The 19,208-nt window shown below is 41.8% G+C and overlaps 1 protein-coding gene across 3 annotated transcripts in view; it reads left to right on the plus strand.

The window, feature by feature from the left end:
• The window catches only part of PDE7B (phosphodiesterase 7B), a 247,656-nt gene that overhangs the window by 151,859 nt on the left and 76,589 nt on the right, over positions 1-19,208 (plus strand). For all 3 annotated transcript variants that reach the window (XM_068985151.1, XM_068985149.1, XM_068985152.1), the window contains one exon: positions 6,263-6,346. In XM_068985151.1, the coding sequence (XP_068841252.1) occupies positions 6,263-6,346 (84 nt within the window). The remainder of the gene's footprint in view (positions 1-6,262; positions 6,347-19,208) is intronic.

Here is a 19,208-nt window from a genome sequence, read left to right on the forward strand (position 1 = left end):
GCTGAGGCAGGGCAGCCTGTTGAAGTGCTTGTGTGAGATTCGTGGATCTGGGTTCTCTCTGCCTTTGTTTTGCAAGTGTGTGGCAGTGACGTGAGTTAGAAATATCTAAGGAAGTTCAAAGGAATACCTTTCATGAGCGCATCTTCTCTCCTGCCGTGTTTGGGCTGCTCAAGAGCATCTTTCTGACTCTACCACCATCTCATCTTCCTCGTTCATTGTGATGCCCTATAAACATCTATCCTGGGTTCCTGCAGCTTGTCTCATTATCTTTTTCATTCATCTTAGATGCAATAAGAGCACAGTAGCTACTGCTATGTCGCTTTCCTACCTGTTTTCCCCACCCTGAGATGACCTTGACACCAAGACAGGGGCCAGAGTCTGGTTCTTGTCATGTGGCCCGTGTTTCAGCCACTGTAAGTTGTCATCGCTGTCAGAGTCTCCACCCTCTTTCCCAGTTACATAAGAGGCCACATAATGTCTGCTCCCTCCCAAGCTTTTATTAAACAGAGACAGCCTGGGAAGCCAAGTGGGCAAGAGGTCCATCCCGGAACCACGTCCCCTGGGAGGGTGAGTGGCTGTCTCAGCTCCCTGCCCATGCTGGCAGCTTTAAATACCCGAGGACGACATGTTATGTTTTCAGCCTGAAGGGGCAAAAGAGAAGCAGCCCTTTCAAAATAAGAATTCCCCTGCTGTTGGTTTCATTTTGGAACACAATGAGAACAGACCGAGGACACGACTCTGAGCTGTCAACGCTTCCCCCCCTGCTTCCACAGCACTTTTCGTTTGCCAGCAGAAAAAAAAAAAGTTGCTTCAGTTAAACAAGGGTCTCATGAATAGTTAAAATAACTGTTTAGCTTGGATATAAGGCCTTAGGTAAACAGATAATTGCTTGAGACTACGGGCCAGTAAAAGCAGCACAGCAGGACACCATTCGACCTGTTCCTCAGACCAGTGGCCTCTGCTCCTCCAGGGACCATTGTTACTGAATCATTTCTCTCTTTGCAAGAACATATTGAAGCAATTTAATATCAGAAGGGGCTCCTGAAAGCAGGGAGAAGGAGCAAGACCTTTCTATATAAGAACTTATACTGAAAACATTCTTTTTACCCTCATTCAAGCTTTGCTTCAATAAAACCCTCAAGATACGGAATCTTTGGTTTGTATTTAACTTTTCATGTTGAAAATTTTCTGAAATGCATTGTTAGCCAACTTACAGTCATCCTGACTCTTGCCTCATTAGTATTTTTAACAGGATTTTATCCTTATTTTAAAGCAATGATATACTACACCTAAAGGCCATTGTTAGGTTTATGAGTATCTGCTTCCCAGGCTGTAATTGTAGTTACAGCTAGAATAACCATTTAACAGAATCTTTCAAGTATGGGTTGTGTAGCTTGTTGTTGTTGCTGTTGATTTGTTTGTTTGGGTATCTTTGCTATCAACATGCTTCATTGTTATTTGTCTCTTTTTCTCAAAAGTGGGATTGCATCATTAAAAAAATTATCTTAATTAAGAAAGAAAGAAAGAATGTGAAAGTGGCTCAGTTGTTTCTGACCCTTTGTGACCCCAAGGACTATAAAGTCCATGGAATTCTCCAGGCCAAAGAGCTTGTGTAAATTAGTTGCCAGGTCGTTTGAGTTCTGCTGAATAATATTTTTAATAATTGCCTTCCATTTCTTACTTAAAAATAATAGATGTGTTGTTGATCCAGAGCAGGATTTGGTTGTCTTATTCATACAGTCCATTTCCAGTGAAGTGCTATTTGAATAAACATCTATCTGATTGAATCTTGAATTCATCAAGGGCCTGGATTTCCCTGGTATTTAGTTTCCAAGAATCATGATGAATATATACTTGGTTTATGGGCAAAAACAATCAGAGCATACATTATGCAATAAAAAGTTAATGCTTAACTCTTTATACAATTTTTTATCCTAATACTATAGAAGGATGGTTGGTTAAGAACATGGGGTTTGAAACCAGTTCTGAGTTTAAGCACAAACTCTCTACTCACTAGCTCTGGGCACAGACAAAATATCAAATTTACATTGGCCTCAGTTTCCTCATTGGTGAATGGTATAATAATAATATTAATACCTTCTTCGATGAGTTGTTGGGTAGGTGATATGAGACAATGCATGTAAAATGCTCAGCACAGCATAAGTAGCATTAACTGTTATTGTTATTCACTATTTTCAATAACATTAACATGTTATTTTTCAGGCACTTGATAATTTCCTCACAACAATCCTGTGGTGTGGAAAAATGCTACATAACACAAATTTATGGACCTCAAAGTGGTTATTGATTAGCCCAAGGTCACCCAAGATGATGAAATGCTAGTCCTCTCAGTAATAGGAGTTTCCTGATCCTAGCTTATCATCCCCTTTTTGCACACTTTGCACCTGGTGCTGTCTCTTCACAGTTTCTCTAAATCTAAAGTCTTACAGAATAATGGGTCATCTCTGCCTTAGACTTTCAGATGCACAAATGGAATAAACTCTGGCAGAGGCTTCAAAACCCACAATGATATTAGAAATTTTCTGGGAAAATAATACCGTCAGAACTACAAAAGCAGGAGGAACTCTTTGGTAAAACTGAGAAGAAAATACTAGTGAAGAAGTGAATTCCAATTGATGAGCCTGAAACCCATAGGAAAAGCCCAAAAGGATGACATAGTAGGTAAACAAATCCACAAGCCCAGCCAGCTTTCCACCAAATGAAGACAGTCTCATCTCTGCATAGGTTTTCAAGTGTGTGTCTCTTACTCTCACTCATAAAATATAAGTTCATTTAAATGCAGTGCTGAATTTGTCATATCATTTTAAAATGGGGACCTATGACTTTTTTAACTTTATAAACCAGGTGTGTACACTTCATAGGGATAAAAACCAATGGTATTGAGGAGAGATCTTTGCCTATGAAGCAGAACAACCTAGATTTAAGGACTAACCCTGCTAACTGTAAGCTTAAAGCACCATAAATGCAGGCACTCGAAGTCAATAGACAAATGGATAAAGAAGATACAGTATATATACACAGTGAAACATTACTCAGTCAATAAAAAGAATGAAATTCTGCCACTGCAACAATGTGGATGGACCTAGAGAATATTGTGCTCAGTGAAATTAGTCAAACAGAAAACCACAAAAACATTTGATATTACTTATATGTGGAGTCTAAAAATTAACAAATGAATATATATAGCAAAACAGAAAGACTCACAGATACAGAAAACAAATTAGTGGTTATCAGAGGGGAATAAGAAGAGGAGGGGGCAAGATATGGGTATGTGATTGAGAGAAACAAACTGCTATGTATAAAATAGAGAAGCAACAAGGATATATTGTATAGCAGTGGGAATTATTGTCATCATCCTATAACAAAATTTAAAAGAGTACAATGTATTAAAAACACTGAATCACTATACTATACACCTGAAACTAGTATGATATTGTAAAACAACAATACTTCAATAAAGAATGATGAAGTTTAAAAATAAATAAAGTCAGTCTACTGAATGCCTTTAAGGGGCCTGCCACCTGAGCTGGAACCAGGAGGGTGAAATAGCAGTCCCTTCACCCTCTTTTCTGAGCCTCTGTTTTCTCACCTATAAAGTAAGAGAAATAATAGTAGTTCTCCTTACAAGGCTATTGTGAGGATCCAAAGAGAGAAACAAGAAAATAAATGTACTATAATATCTATGAAAGTGTTTTGTAAAGTCTAGAGAGCTATAAACATAAGATGATGAAGACAACCCAAGGAGAGAAAAACTCTTCATGTTTTGCCAGTGGCTTTCCTATAAATATTGACCATCCACCCCAATGAACTTATCAAATGCCAGCATTCTCTTCTTTAATGCCAGATTATATTCATTGTATTCATATTTTGAAATGTACTTTTCCATCCTTTCCCTCCTCCTCCCACTTTGCTGTATTCTGTAAATTGTAACATTCTTTAATATCAATATGGCACTACAACATCAGATTATACAAACCATTAAGTAAAGCATCAATATAAGATTCAAAGCAAGAATTGCCTGAGGGCTCACAGCTTGCAATTCATAAGCCCATGTATATACAAGGCCCATCTGTGGGGGATATTTTAAACAGTAAGTCACATGAGTTAGAACTGATGGAGACCTCACCTAGGCCCTGGTAAACTCCAGGAGTTAATGGGAGAAGACTGTTCGTCCTCTTCACTCATAGGTGGAGGCCCTAGTGCCATCTCATGTCTGGGAAAGAGTGGTTTATGGAAGTGAACCCATTACTCCTTCCCCAGTTCAAGTCTTTCAGAAGAATATTGGGTCTCATGTATTTTTACCTCTCCTCTGATTTCATGTTATATGTACTAATTGGTGGATTTGGTCTTTATATCTAATCTAGTCAATAGAAGACATTCACTTAGAGTCTGTTAAATACCAGACAACACACAAAGCACTGTGGAGAAATGCAGAACACAAAATATGATCCCAGCTTTGCAGGGGTGTTGCTGCTGCTGCTAAGTCGCTTCAGTCATGTCCGACTCTGTGCGACCCCATAGACGGCAGCCCACCAGGCTTGCCCCTCCCTGGGATTCTCCAGGCAAGAACACTGGAGTGGGTTGCCATTTCCTTCTCCAATGCATGAAAGTGAAAAGTGAAAGTGAAGTTGCTCAGTCATGTCTGACTCTAAGCGACCCCATGGACTGCAGCCCACCAGGCTCCTCCATCCATGGGATTTTCCAGGCAAGAGTGCTGGAGTGGGGTAGAAGGAAGTAAAACCAGCATTTATTTGCAGGCAGCAAGTGTTATTTTAGATTCTCCAACCAATGGCACCTTGAAGTGAGGCAACTGAGGCTCAGAGAAATAAAATTTCCAATTATCACACGGGTAGCAAGTGTCTGAGCTAAGTTTATCCAAGGTCTGCCTTGTTCTAATGTTGCTGGAGCTGAAGCTCCAATACTTTGGCCACATGATGTGAAGAGTTGACTCATTGGAAAAGACCCTGATGCTGGGAAAGATTGAAGGCAGGAGAAGGGGACAGCAAAGGATGAGATGGTTAGATAGCATCACTGACTCAATGGACATGAATTCGAGAAAGTCTGAGAGATAGTGAAGGACAGAGGAGCCTGGTGGGCTATAGTCCATGGAGTCACAAAGAGTCAGACGTGACTTAGCGACTGAAAAACAACAAATGAATAAGTACTAGAAACTTTTAGCACCCGTGAAGGTGGCGCGAGTGGTAAAGGACCTGTCTGCCAGTGCAGGAGATATAAGAGACATGGGTTTGATCCCTGGGTCGAGAAGATCCCCTGGAGGAGAACAGGGCAACCCATTTCAGTGTTCTTGCATGGAGAATCCCATGGGCAAAGAAGCTTGGCGGGCTGCAGTCCAGTCAGTCGCAAAGAGTCGGACACTACTGAAGCGATTTAACACACACTAGAAACTTTACACCGGAGAAGGCGATGGGACCCCACTCCAGTACTCTTGCCTGGAAAATCCCATGGATGGAGGAGCCTGGTGGGCTGCAGTCCATGGGGTCGCTTAGAGTCAGACATGACTGAGCGACTTCACTTTCACTTTTCACTTTCATGCATTGGAGAAGGAAATGGCAACCCACTCCAGTGTTCTTGCCTGGAGAATCCCAGGGAGGGGCGAGCCTGGTGGGCTGCCGTCTATGGGGTCGCATAGAGTCAGACACGACTGAAGCGACTTAGCAGCAGCAGCAGAAACTTTACACATTGAGTGTCTAAAGTACTAGGAGCTCGATGGGCCCTGGCAGATTCTAAGGCAGGTCAAATGATACAACCTGAGAAGCAAAGAAGGTGGATGCCGGTCAGAGAGAAAAAAAAAAAAAAACAAACCTGTGCTGGACCAAGAGAAACAGAACTGTGGGTAATTAAAACTTCTAATTAAAATAAAAGCTCTAATCCCAGCATACTTTTTGTCCTCCATATTAAGCTGCTTCATCTTTATGGTGATAGAAAGAGTAAAAAAAACTATGGGAACTTTGTAAATTACCAAAATGTTCACAGACCTATCTTCCAGACAGATATAAAGGCACGCTGCTTCACTGGTTAGAATATTGCCAAGTCCATTACACTCAGCATTCATTAAATATCCCTTTCCTCATAGTGCTCTCTTAAACAAGGTGAATGGAATCGTTTTTCTCCTGATATTTGGTGTTGGTTCCAGTGACATAAGTGGGTAAGAGGATTTGCAGAGGAAAAGTGAATACACTTGGCAACGTTTTCAAACATTTGTTTGGATTTTGTTTTCTAGGAGATGTACGACTGAGGGGTCAGACGGGGGTTCCTGCTGAACGCCGCGGCTCCTACCCATTCATCGACTTCCGCCTCCTTAACAGTGAGTAATCAAGTGTACCTGGAAAGGAACAAACGTTTCCTTAAAAAAAAAAAAAAAAAAAATTCTCACTTCCCTCTGAACTTCAAAACCCTTGGAGGTCTGCCTTCCTTCCTCTGTGTCTCCCCTCCCAATTGCAAATTAACCCTTGGTCTTTAGATTTCCTTCATAGTGAAGTCATTCAGCCCAGCCCTACCTCTCAGAGCTTGGGCGACAGTGGGGTGTCCAATGAAGTCATGTCAGCTTGAAAAATGTAAATCTTCAAAACAGTGAAGCCCTATACAAGGAAACGATTCCTTTCACTATCCAGGACATTCTCTCCACCTTCAGCCAGGACTAGACCAGATGAGATTCTATTTTATTTTAAAAACTCCACAGGGAAACCTATTCTACCACTGCCCTTAGTAACCATCCATTATCTAATTTCCCTTCTTTATCTAATCTAAGTCTCTGAGGTCGGTTCTTGCAGTCCTGGTAGAACTCTTCACCATGGCAAAGTCCTTTCAGTCTATGCTTGCTGCTTCCTCCATTATGACTACTTAAGAAGTTCATTTATTGCTACCTTTCCACTTTTATTTTATTCCTCTTTTGGAGATTTGCTCAACCTCTGGTTCATAATTCTCTTAATCTCAGGTTCCTCTGGAAACCCAAACCAGTAACAGCCTCCACTCCAGTTTTCATGTCTTTTATTACAATCATCCTTCACTTGGGACTTGGGAGTAGGGAATGAAGAAAAATGAATATATTTCACAACTTACGCCAAGGTTTTCAGTATTTGGTTCTCATATCACTTCACATCCATAAATTTCAAAGTGCTGGGTTGTACCCACAAAGTATTACTTTTCTTTGGCATAAACAAGTTTAACTCAAGATGTAATTTGATTTGTCTTGACCCCTGAAAATTACTAGAAGAAACTGGAACTTGCTATTTCTGATCCTTAGATCCTCCCCAGATCAATGAAGGATGAACAAGGAGTGTATTTCTCCTGGCTTGTTCCCCTCCCATATCAGTGTGCAATATCTGTTTTTGCAGTTCTTTCAGAGACACAGAGATTTGGAGTAACTCTTTCATACTAGAGACCACCTCCCTCACCCATTCCCCCAAAACTGCATTTTAGAGGATAGGATCCAAGTCACCAGACTAATGCAGTTTTGGTCAATGAGGAGCTCCGACAGTGTCTCTTGTTGCTGTTATGTCTGACTCTTTGCAACCCCATGGACTGTAGTCTCCAGGTTCCTCTGTTCATGGGATTTCCCAGCCAAGAATACTGGAGTGGGTTGCCATTTCCTCCTCCAAGGGATGTTCCTGACCCAGGGATCAAACCCACATCTTCTGCTTTGGCAGGCAGATTCTTTACTGCTGAGCCACCAGGAAAGCCAACAGTGACTCTTAACCCCTCCTTATAACCCTGGATGGGTTGTTCCAGCTACCCATGGAAGTTACCCCTTGAGACAGCCTCTAACCTGTATGGATTTCCAGGTCCCAGGCATATGGCTTCACCAAGGAGTGTGGAGATGAGCAAGGGCCTAATTTACTGTCCCATGTAGACCAGGACCCTCAACAGCACCACATACTGAGGGTTCAGTTCAGTTCAGTCGATCAGTCATATCCGACTCTTTGCGACCCCGTAAATCGCAGCACACCAGGCCTCCCTGTCCAACACTAACTCCTAGAGTTCACTCAAACTCATGTCCGTCGAGTCGGTGATGCCATCCAGCCATCTCATCCTCTGTCATCCCCTTCTCCTCCTGCCCCCAATCCCTCCCAGCATCAGAGTCTTTTCCAATGAGTCAACTCTTCGAATGAGGCAGCCAAAGTGCTGGAGTTTCAGCTTTAGCATCATTCCTTCCGATGAACACCCAGGGCTGATCTTCTTTAGAATGGACTGGTTGGATATCCTTGCAATCCAAGGGACTCTCAGGAGTCCTCCAACACCACAGTTCAAAAGCATCAATTCTTTGGCACTCAGCTTTCTTCACAGTCCAACTCTCACATCCATACATGACCACTGGAAAAACCATAGCCTTGACTAGATGGACCTTTGTTGGCAAAGTAATGTCTCTGCTTTTCAATGTGCTATCTAGTTTGGTCATAACTTTTCTTTCAAGGAGTAAGCATCTTTTAATTTCATGGCTGCAGCCACCATCTGCAGTGATTTTGGAGCCCAGAAAAGTAAAGTCTGACACTGCTCCCACTGTTTCCCCATCTATTTCCCATGAAGTGATGGGACCGGATGCCATGATCTTCGTTTTCTGAATGTTGAGCTGTAAGCCAACTTTTTCACTCTCCTCTTTCACTTTCATCAAGAGGCTTTTTAGTTCCTCTTCACTTTCTGCCATAAGGTGTCATCTGCATATCTGAGGTGATTGATATTTCTCCCGGCAATCTTGATTCCAGCTTTTGCTTCTTCCAGCCCAGGGTTTCTCATGATGTACTCTGCATAGAAGTTAAATAAGCAGGGTGACAATATACAGCCTTGACGTACTCCTCTTCCTATTTGGAACCAGTCTGTTGTTCCATGTCCAGTTCTAACTGTTGCTTCCTGACCTGCATACAGGTTTCTCAAGAGGCAGGTCAGGTGGTCTGGTATTCCCATCTCTTTCAGAATTTTTTCACAGTTTATTGTGATCCACACAGTCAAAGGCTTTGGCATAGTCAGTAAAGCAGAAATAGATGTTTTTCTGGAACTCTCTTGCTTTTTCCATGATCCAGCAGATGTTGGCAATTTGATCTCTGGTTGCTCTGCCTTTTCTAAAACCAGATAGAGGCAGAAAATAACCAAAAAGCCTCTTTTCAGTAGTAAATGAGATGTTATGTCATGGGTTCTAATATACAGGATGAACAAATTAGGAAAATGGGAGATATTTCCCCCTATAATTCCAAGGTTCCAAATATAAACTTTTTAAAAATTTATTTATCCTAGTATTAATGAGCAACATCAACTGCTAATAACAGTTATCTTTGCAGGTGGAACTATGGAATATTTAACTGTCTACATCTTAGGCTTCTGTAACACTTGGATTTTTCAATATATTGTTTTACTTTTTAAGCTGAAAAAATTGGAATGTGGAAAAAATTTCAACAGAAAGTCAATGTAGATAATATTTCACTGTTTTATTATTCACAATATAATAGATCATCTGTAACCAGGTGCTTTCCTGTCTTCCCTCAGCTGCAGATCTGCCAGGATCTTCCTGGCACCTAGACCCAATCTTAGCCTCCTTCCCCTGACCCAGGTTGCTCTCTGTTCTCCATCCCTATTTCACCTCGTCTGTTGGTCATGACCTCCCATCCACTGAGTGATAGTGTTGGCCATCCATCTTATAATTCCCTTTCTCATCTGTTTGCACTCCACTCTGATAACCCTTTCATTCATGCCTCTTTATCAGTAACATATGCTACGGCAATATTAATTTGCCTTTGCTGTACTTTGTTTTATAAGTTATCTCGATTTTTTTCCTAGATACAAAAAGCCTCATCCCTACATAGACTACAAGATCCTAAATGATATTCTCTTGATAGTTGTTGACCTTTAGTAGCTCCTGTTGACTTACTGAATAAAGGGTCTCCTCAAAAAGATAATATTAAATAATTATAAATGTCAATCATCCTCTTCATTTAGCTGAGCAGCTCAGATAGAACTGAAGACCTCTGAGACTTTTCCTTATTTGTGATACTACCCATTCCATTGCCTAGAACCAGTGACATTATTGTGCTCACTCTCCACAGTTTCCTTAGGCTACAACTAAAGCAGCTTGTCACTAAGTAGCAGCAGATGCGGCTATCTGTGTCATATAGAGTCACATAAGATTTATGTGTCATATTTCCTACTGCCTTATAGTATACAATCTACTTAATTCTCTTCGATCCCATCCTTGTCCATGTTGTGGTATGCCTGAGTTGTTAGTGTCTGCTTTCCACCTAAAGGGAAACATTTTAAATATAACTTTATAAAATATGTAAAATAAACCCCTAAGAATATTTTGGGACTTCCTCCAAAAACTTTTAGTTTTACCAGCTGATTCCAATTCTACACCATAAGTACCAAATTCAAGTGATTTTTTTAATGTAATTTACCTTAATTTTGAGTCAAATTTTCCAAGAATAGGCACAGACCCATTTTCCTCAAGTGCCTTCAGTTCTGTAAACTCTCCCAAAAATCTCATCTAGGACTTAAAAAAAAAAATAGAGGTAAAACTGTATCACCATAACCTCTCTTCCCCCTGTGTCTGCATCCCTGCAGCCTCCCTCCTACAAGACTTCATGAGAACCACATGGCTGCCATTCTCTGTCCAGCGTGTCCATGACAGCTTACCCTCCACCACCCACCTCAGCTATGCCTAGAATGGCTGAGACATGCATAAGCAAAAACACGCACTAAATAGTAAGATCCATGTACTTCTCCCATTAGCTACAACCCCAGCCTGTCACAATAGGACAGGAGACGTCAGAGCTCATATCTAAAATAATTGCCCTTCAATCAGAACACAGCTTCTAGGTATTAAAACAGAACTAGAACAGAGATGGGCAAACAGTAGCTAATGCACCAAATCTGTGTCACTACCCTGCCTGTTTTGTCAACAAGATTTTACTGGAATACAGCCACGCCCATCCGTTTATATGTTGTCTACAGCTACTTTCACCCTACAATGGCAGAGCAGTTGTAACAAAGACTATGACCCCTTACAGAAAAAAAAGTTACCAACCTTTAAATTAGATTTTTTAATTGAGGGAAAGGAGTTTATGATATCTCTATAGATAAATTCAATCCAACCTATTCTCCTTTGTTAACATTTTTTTCTTTTCATTCCCCAGTGCCATGACTTTAAGAATGGACTCACGTTAACCAAATTTGCATGCAGTAGGAGGAGAAGCCAAAGTGAAACTATCTTGCTGAGAGTTTCATATCCAGATTTTAAACTCCACAATTATAATTTCTAAATGCACAAATGTTCTTCAAGAGGTGCTCCTTTCCCCATATTCTTTGAGGGTAGAGTACTATGGTAATCACGTACCTGTCATCTCTGTATAAGGTGACAATATATACCTGCTTTGCCTGCGATAGCCCTAATTTGTACCTGTTGTCTAGGCATACTTATTTATAATGCTACCTTTCGGATACCATAATATCCAGGCTTGGACAATAAGTTACAATGCCAATGGATTATATGGTTTTTCCTACAAAAAGAGAACTCCAAGCCAGCACCCCTCCTATGTTACCTGCAATCTGAGAATAAAGATCAGAAAATTTTCCTCATAAGAAATTCACCCAAATCAATAGATATGTGAGATAAAATTACTTGTTAATAGCCCATTTCATTTCCTGTTTATATTTTATACCAATTAGAAAAGAAGCATCTATATGAATTTCTTGAAGCTACTCTGGATCAGTAGCAGGAAACTGGTTTCAGCACCATTGTGTGGGAATCGGGAATCATAGACTTTTTAAAAGACTCTTCTTTACATCTAAATATGGAGGGACAGAACGGAATGAGAAAAAGGGTGACAATGACTTTTATTCCACTTGCGGTTCTAAAACAGAGGACTGAAAGGAAGCAGGAGGGAAAGGAATGCAATTTCTCACATTATCCCCAGGCTGATTTCCAACATACTAATTTCATTTACTGACTTTGGGGAAAAACAAGAGAGGAGAAAATGTAGAGACGAGTGTTCAGAGAGACAGGTGGCCACAGAGGTGAACGTCGCAGAAGCAATTACAGTTTTATGCAGAGCAGGTGGCTGCTGCGACCCCTGTTGCATCTCTGTCTCCTGGCTTAATATAATCAGGAGCCTGAATAGATAATAACTAGGTGGAGATGTTCCCGTGGCAACCATTTCAGAGCAACACGATGTGATTTCCATGTGGGCTCAGCAAAGGAAGTGACATACAAAGCAAACATGCCCAGTGACTGTGGAGCTGGAGGGGAAGAAGGGGCATCAGCTGGAGGTTTTAGGACACTAGCTATCAGTTGCCACAGAGAACCTGGAGCTCCAGACCTGCCCTGGGGCTGTGCAATAGTAGGTTAATTGGCTAATTGGCTTTTCCTGTCAGTTAGTTTGTTAATCTTGATATTTAAAGTTATATTCCTCTAGACCTGCCTCTCCACACAGGGCAATTTTAGCTGTATAAGCATGAGGTGATTTTAGCAGAACTACCAAAATATTTTCCTTTGATTATAATTTCCAAAATAGAATATTTGCAAACATGTTTATATTAACCTTTATAAGTGATCCAGAGACCCAAATGCTTTATCAAAATCTCCCATCTAAACATATTACACCCTGCAGAAATATAAAATACATTCACATAAGGACCATCAACCAAAAGCCACCCTGCATTTTACAAATCTGGTGCTAAATGATATCCCCATCTAAAAGAGGGGGGCTCAGTTTGATTATAAACTCCATTTTCTAAGAGAGATTTCCTAGCAGATGGTGACAGCCTTTCAGTAAACTTCTGAAAGATAACTTTTTTCCCTTTTTTTTTTTTTTGTTTTTTAACTTGAATCTGCCTGCAATGCAGGAATACTGGGTTCGATCCCTGGTTTGGGAAGATCCCCTGGAAGAGGGCAGGACAACCCACTCCAGTATTCTTCCCTGGAGAATCCCACAGACAGAGGAGCCTGGCAAGCCACAGACCATGGGGTCGCAAAGAGTGAGACACGACTGAGCGACTAAGCAGGGCACAGCACATGGTTGAGTTACAATGTGTTAGTTTCAGGTGTACAGCACAGCAACTCAGCTATATATATTTTCTTCCTTCAGCTTCTCTACCCTCAGAGGTTATTACAAAATATTGAGTATAGTTCCCTGTGCTATACAGAAGGTTCTTGTTGGAGATCTCTATATATGCATACCTGCTCAGTTGCGTCCAACTCTTTGCAACCCTATACACTATAGCCTGCCAGTCTCTTCTGTCCGTGGAATTTTCCAGGCAAGAATACTGGAGCAGGTTGCCATTTCCTCCTCCAGAGGATCTTCTGGACCCAAGGATAGAACCCATGTCTCTTATGTCTCCTGCATTGGTGTGCAGATTCTTTACCCATGAATCCCATGAATGGAGGAGCCTGGTGGGGTACAGTCCATGGGGTCACAAAGGGTCAGACACGGCTAAGGGGCTAAGCACACACGCACATAGTGATTTTAACCAACAATACTGTATTATATACTTCAAAATTGCCAAGAGACTAGGTCTTAACCCATCACCGCAAAAAAAGAAATGATAACTAGGTGAAGGAATAGAGGTGTTAGCTATCACTGTGGTAGTAATCATATTGTAACATATAAAGGTATCAAATCAGCATGTTGTACACCTTAAACTTACACAATGCTCTATACTGTTATGTCTCAATTTTCTAAAAATAACAGAAAAAATTAAAAAACAAAAAATAGGAACTTCCCTGGCAGTCCAGTGGTTAAAACTCCATGCTTCCACTGCAAGGGTCACAGGTTCGATCCCTGGTCAGGAAACAGTCATTCCAAATGCCACATGGCAGCCAAAAAAATTAAAAACAGAAAATAAAATAGAAACATTCTTTTAAAAAGTGTTACTGTGATTTGAAAGAAGTCATGCTCAGAGCATGATATCCCACCAGTCCCAAACCCCAGCCCCAAGCTCTCCAAACAGAGTAGGAAGGGGCTAGTTGGGACCAATTCAGACTTTCCAATGCCAAGGTAACACCCCACAATTTCAAAGTTCAATATTTGCCTTCCTCTGGAAGAAAGGCAAGGCACTGGTTGCGGTTGTGGTGCCTGCTGACTCACCTGGAACATACTCCACGAGGGACACTCAGGGTTTCTGGCTGCAGACTCCTAGCACTTCAGATGCGGAAGGGCCAGACCCATAAGATGGTTAGCCACCGAAATGCCAACTGCATCTCAGAAGACAGAGTTGATGGTGTCCACCTTGTTTCCCTCGTTCCCTCTCACTCTTCATCACTGGCCATCAGCAGATTGCCTCCTAGGGTAAGCAGTGTGCCAGGCATCAAAGATACGAAGATGCAGGAGACATAGCCACTGGCTTCAGAGAATTTACAGAGACGTGAAAGTGAAAGTCGTTCAGTCGTGTTTGACTCTTTGCGACACCATGGACTACGTGGAATTCTCCAGGCCAGAATACCGGAGTGGGTAGCATTTCCCTTCTCCAGGAGATCTTCCCGACCCAGGCAGTCAGATTCTTTACCAACTGAGCTATCAAGGAAGTCCTTTTACAGAGACATAAGCAAGTACATTTTGATGTGATATAATACATCTAATAATAATACATGAGTATAGAATAAAAGTGAGCTTCCCAGGTGGCTTAGTGGTAAAGAATCTGCCTGCCAATGCAGGAGACTCAAGAGACAAGGATTCGATCCTTGGGTCGGGAAGGTCCCCTAGAGAAGGAAATGGCAACTCACTCCAGTATTCCTGCCTGGAAAATCCCATGGACAATGGAGCCTGGAGGGCTACAGTCCACAGGGTTGCAAAAAGTTGGACACGACTGACGTGTAAACAAGATTTTGAGGAGAGAGGAATAAACTTTGGGGAAGTGAGAGAAAGGAAGAATCAACTCTGTTTGGGGAAATGAGAGAAGGCTTTCTGGAGGATCTAGAACCTGAGTGACTCTGAAGCCATAATGATGTGAAGGAAGGCTACACACAGAGGCCAGGGTTTAGGGCTTCAGGACCTAAGGAACCAGGAAAGAGTCATCACCCAGTCTACTCAACTGGACATACATGTTATTGGAGGATGAGGTATTCAAGGAGGATCCATGCATTATCCCTGACTGTCTGGGGAAAGCTGTATTCAAAAAGAAACAGTTTTCACCATCTAAAGCCAGAACTGAAAATAGCCCTTGCCTTCTATTAACCTGCCAACATCATTTAACAAATTTATTTTTTATCTGAGTGATAAAAAACAGAAAATTGAATCCATGAGCCCAGTATTTGCTCTGGGCTATTATCCATTCATTCAGCAAACACTCACTCTATGCCAATCAGGCCATGAGGCCAGGGTGCCCTGAACCACACCAGTAACCACAGGGCTGAAACCACCTTTTACATGATGGCTAGCTCCTGTCTCAGACGACAATGGACCAAAGTCTGCCAGATTCATTGAACACAGATATTTTAATAATTCCTTCCTAGCCCACAGGGAGTGTGGGGTGGCAGGGTGGCACCTAGAGTATCTATCCCTGGGCTGAAGATTCTGAGTGTTTAAAAGATTTTAGATATCCCTTTACCCTCAAAGACCCAACAACATTACTAGAAGGCTAAGACAAATACACATTAAGCCAAAGACCATATAAGGCCATAAATGAATTAGTTCTCAAATGATTGACATGGACAGCAAATCAAAGACAAGAGAAGGCAAAGATTACTGATGTGCCCTGAGCAGGAGAAGAGGGCTTTATGGTCTTGTGCTGAAATCTAAAAGATAAGGTGGAGTGTTGGCTGGTTCAGAAATTGCCTAGAGGTGAAACTAGACTGACACATGGGAGACATGAAGTCATTGAGTAGGAAGAAGGGCCCAAAAGTAGTAAAGTGTGTTGACTAGAGAGAAAATGGAAAGGCTTGGAATGCCAAGATAAACAATTTGAACTTGATTCAGTAAGGAAAGAGAATTGCTGGAGAATTGTAAGAAAAATGTGGATAAAACAGTGTTTCAGGAAATTAACTCATATCCATATATTAGGAGGAACAGTCCCAATGAATCAAAAGAAATATAGTCAGGTGGCAAACAATGATGGCAGTAGAAATGAAGGTATAAATCCAGAGATGACATGGAGAAAAGGAGATGAAACAAGCTGATACTGAAGACCAGGCCTTCCAGGGATTGGTCTGGTCATCTGAAACACCAGAGGTGAAGTCATTGGTGAGGAAAGTGGACAGTGATGGGGGAAAGATGGTGAGCTCAGTTGGGACACGTTGTTTGCAGAATAGTCCAAGTGGAAATATTTGATGCAAAGCTGGAAATAAGGGCCTGCAGTGCAGGGGAGAGAGGCCTGTCTTGGACTCTCCACTTGGGAATCACATCCCTCCACGAGCCATATGGCCAGAACAGGTATCACAAAATCAACTACTTTGTTCAGATGCTCCTAGAGTGTCAATTTATAATATTCTTGATTTAGCAAAGCATAAGGTGGTAGATGATAAAGCCCACAAGGAAGGAAGTTTCACCAGCAATTTTTTTTTCCTCTGTGAGAAACAATTTAGACACCTCAGTTCAGATACCTGCCCCCCACTCCTCCCTCCCCTCAAGGATTCTATTTGGTGCAAACGTGGCTCCTTGTGTCAGACCCCAGAGGGTTTGCTAACTCACCTGAAAAGAGCACAGAGAAATGGTAATTTTCTACTGCAGCATTTCCTTGAGTAAAACCCTAACCCACCAGGAGTATTTCTGGCGTAAAGTGGTGTCTTTGGATTTCTGGAGACAGTAAAATATAGAGGGAAGTAGGAGCAAGTCAAGTTTCTTTTGACTGAAGTTTCCCTCTGAGTCACTGAGCTAGAATGACTTGTTTGTTAAATAACGTTAAATTCAACCTCCTACCCAGAAGCAGGCACAGGCGATCTCTTGTGACTTCATTAGTAAACAAAATGAGGGGTTATGTCCTCTGATTACCAGTCTACCCTCAGAGTTTCAGAAGCTCGAAAAGACTCAGCATGATCCCCATTGAACTACATATATGGGAAAATAGAGTGTTTCCATACTTAAAATCTTTTGTGTGTTTCCAAACTGAGATCTCAGGGTTAACACACAAGCTCAAGATCTTGTTTTCTTTCTAACTAGCAAACTAAATTGCCTTGGGGCACCTGGGTGGTTTATTACTGATAAGTAACCTTAGGAGAGAGGGCAGTGAAACCCATGCCTGAGAAAAGTGGCAGCAATTACAAAGGAAAGTCCCAGGGGAAGGTGCCCAGTGTCACTGCACCTAACAACGGCCACCACAACAACATTAACCTGGGAGGTGCTTAATCCCCGGCCCAGGAAGCAGGCGGCTGGCTCTGGAGCCATCTCATGCAAGGTTCCCCAAGGCTGCAGTCTCCCCATGGTCCAGAAGCGCAGGAGGGCTGCTGTGAGCATAGAAATAAGAGGTCTTCACACTCTTGCAGGCTGATTCTTTGTAGGGTCTACCGTGGCTGCCCGCCAGAGCCCCATGCATACTGAACCGTGGTCAACAGGAGAGACTGATGGAAAGACAATGAACTTTCAAGTCAGATCCGAGTTTAAATCTTACATCTTCTGTGAGCCTGGGAGAGGTACCCAAACTACTTAATGTCCACACAGGTAGAAAGACATTGTAACACCAGCTTCACTGGGACGAGGTGAGAGGTACATGAAATCAATGTGTCCAGCAGCCCACCTGCCTCCTAGTAGGTCCACTGTAAATGCTGTCAGAGTTTGGATCTGTCTACTGCCTCTGCCGAGTGCACCCCTATAGCCAGGGACCTCCTCTTCTAGGAGACATCTACATTTGTCCCTCGGGACCACAGATGATTGGTTTCAGGAGCCCCACGCACGTGGATACCAAAATCAGCAACTGCTCAAATCCCTTCAATATCCACCCTCCTTATCCATGAATGCAGAACCCATGGATGTGGAACCCAAGGATATGGAACCCACGGATAGCGAGAGGGGGTCTGTATTCACTGCTCAAGCCCTCATGCAGTATTATGATCTTTATGAAGACTATTTTGGCCCTCCTAAGAAGCTAATTATTCCTACTTCTGTGCTCCCACCATATCTTCAAGAAAGTATCCATCACACTGTAACTGCAAACACCTTGAACCTGAATCTCCAGATAGTGTATTCTCAAAACAAGCTGAGGTGATCTGGTGCAGCAAACCTGGCCCTTCCATGGGTATCTGGAAACCACTGACTTAGGTCAGTTATGCCATACACATATCAAATGATAATATCATCAACAATAATAATAGCTAAGCTGTGTGGAACCTTTAGGTTCTAGATACTATTTTACATGCTTTGCACAGGTTGACTCATTTAATCCCCACAAGATCCCTATGAAGTAGGTTGACTCATTTAATCCCCACAAGATCCCTATGAAGTAGGCACTACTATTTAAAATCAGGAAAAAGTGAAAATGAAAGTGTTAGTCACTCAGTTGTGTCCGACTCTTTGCAATCCCATGGACTGTAGCCCACCAGGCTCCTCTGTCCACAGAATTCTTCAGGCAAGCATACTGAAGTGGGTAGCCATTCCCTTCTCCAGGGGATTTTCCCAACCCGGGTCTTCTGCATTGCAGACAGATTCTTTACCATCTGAGCTACCAGGAAACTGAAGATCAAAGAGGAGAAACAAGTCTCCCAGGAAATAACTTGTTAGCCAAAATTCTAACCTCAAAAATACAATGCCAGAGCACAAGTTCTTTATCATACTGAACTATAGTTCATCTTTATATATAAATGAATTTTAATATTCAAAGGCAGTCGTGTATGCCAGATAGTACTTTTAAGTGTCAATTATGATATTAAATACTTTTCTTTCATTATAATCGTTATTTTCTTTTTTATAGTCCATTTAAACAATTACCTTTTTGTTATGAAACTGCTTCAGTATCATTGAACAAATGTTTCTATAACTTAACCAGAAATTTGTATTTATACACCTAAATAGCTTTGCAACTATTCAACTGTTTTTCAATATTCCTGCTGTTCTGGCAGATGGTGCTGAGTGACAAATTGCTCAGTTCATCACCTGACCTTGTGTGCTTCGATAAGAAAGAGAAGGGTGTGGTGGTGACAGCTGAGGACACTTGTCAACTGTCCCCAAGAAGGAAATGGAATCACTATTGTGACAAATTTAAGTCAGATTTGAGGCTGCCACCGGTTGCTTTAATTTTTCTCAAGGGGGAGTTGGTTATTT

Source organism: Capricornis sumatraensis, chromosome 13 (assembly GCF_032405125.1).
Source record: "Capricornis sumatraensis isolate serow.1 chromosome 13, serow.2, whole genome shotgun sequence".
Taxonomy (NCBI): domain Eukaryota; kingdom Metazoa; phylum Chordata; class Mammalia; order Artiodactyla; family Bovidae; genus Capricornis; species Capricornis sumatraensis.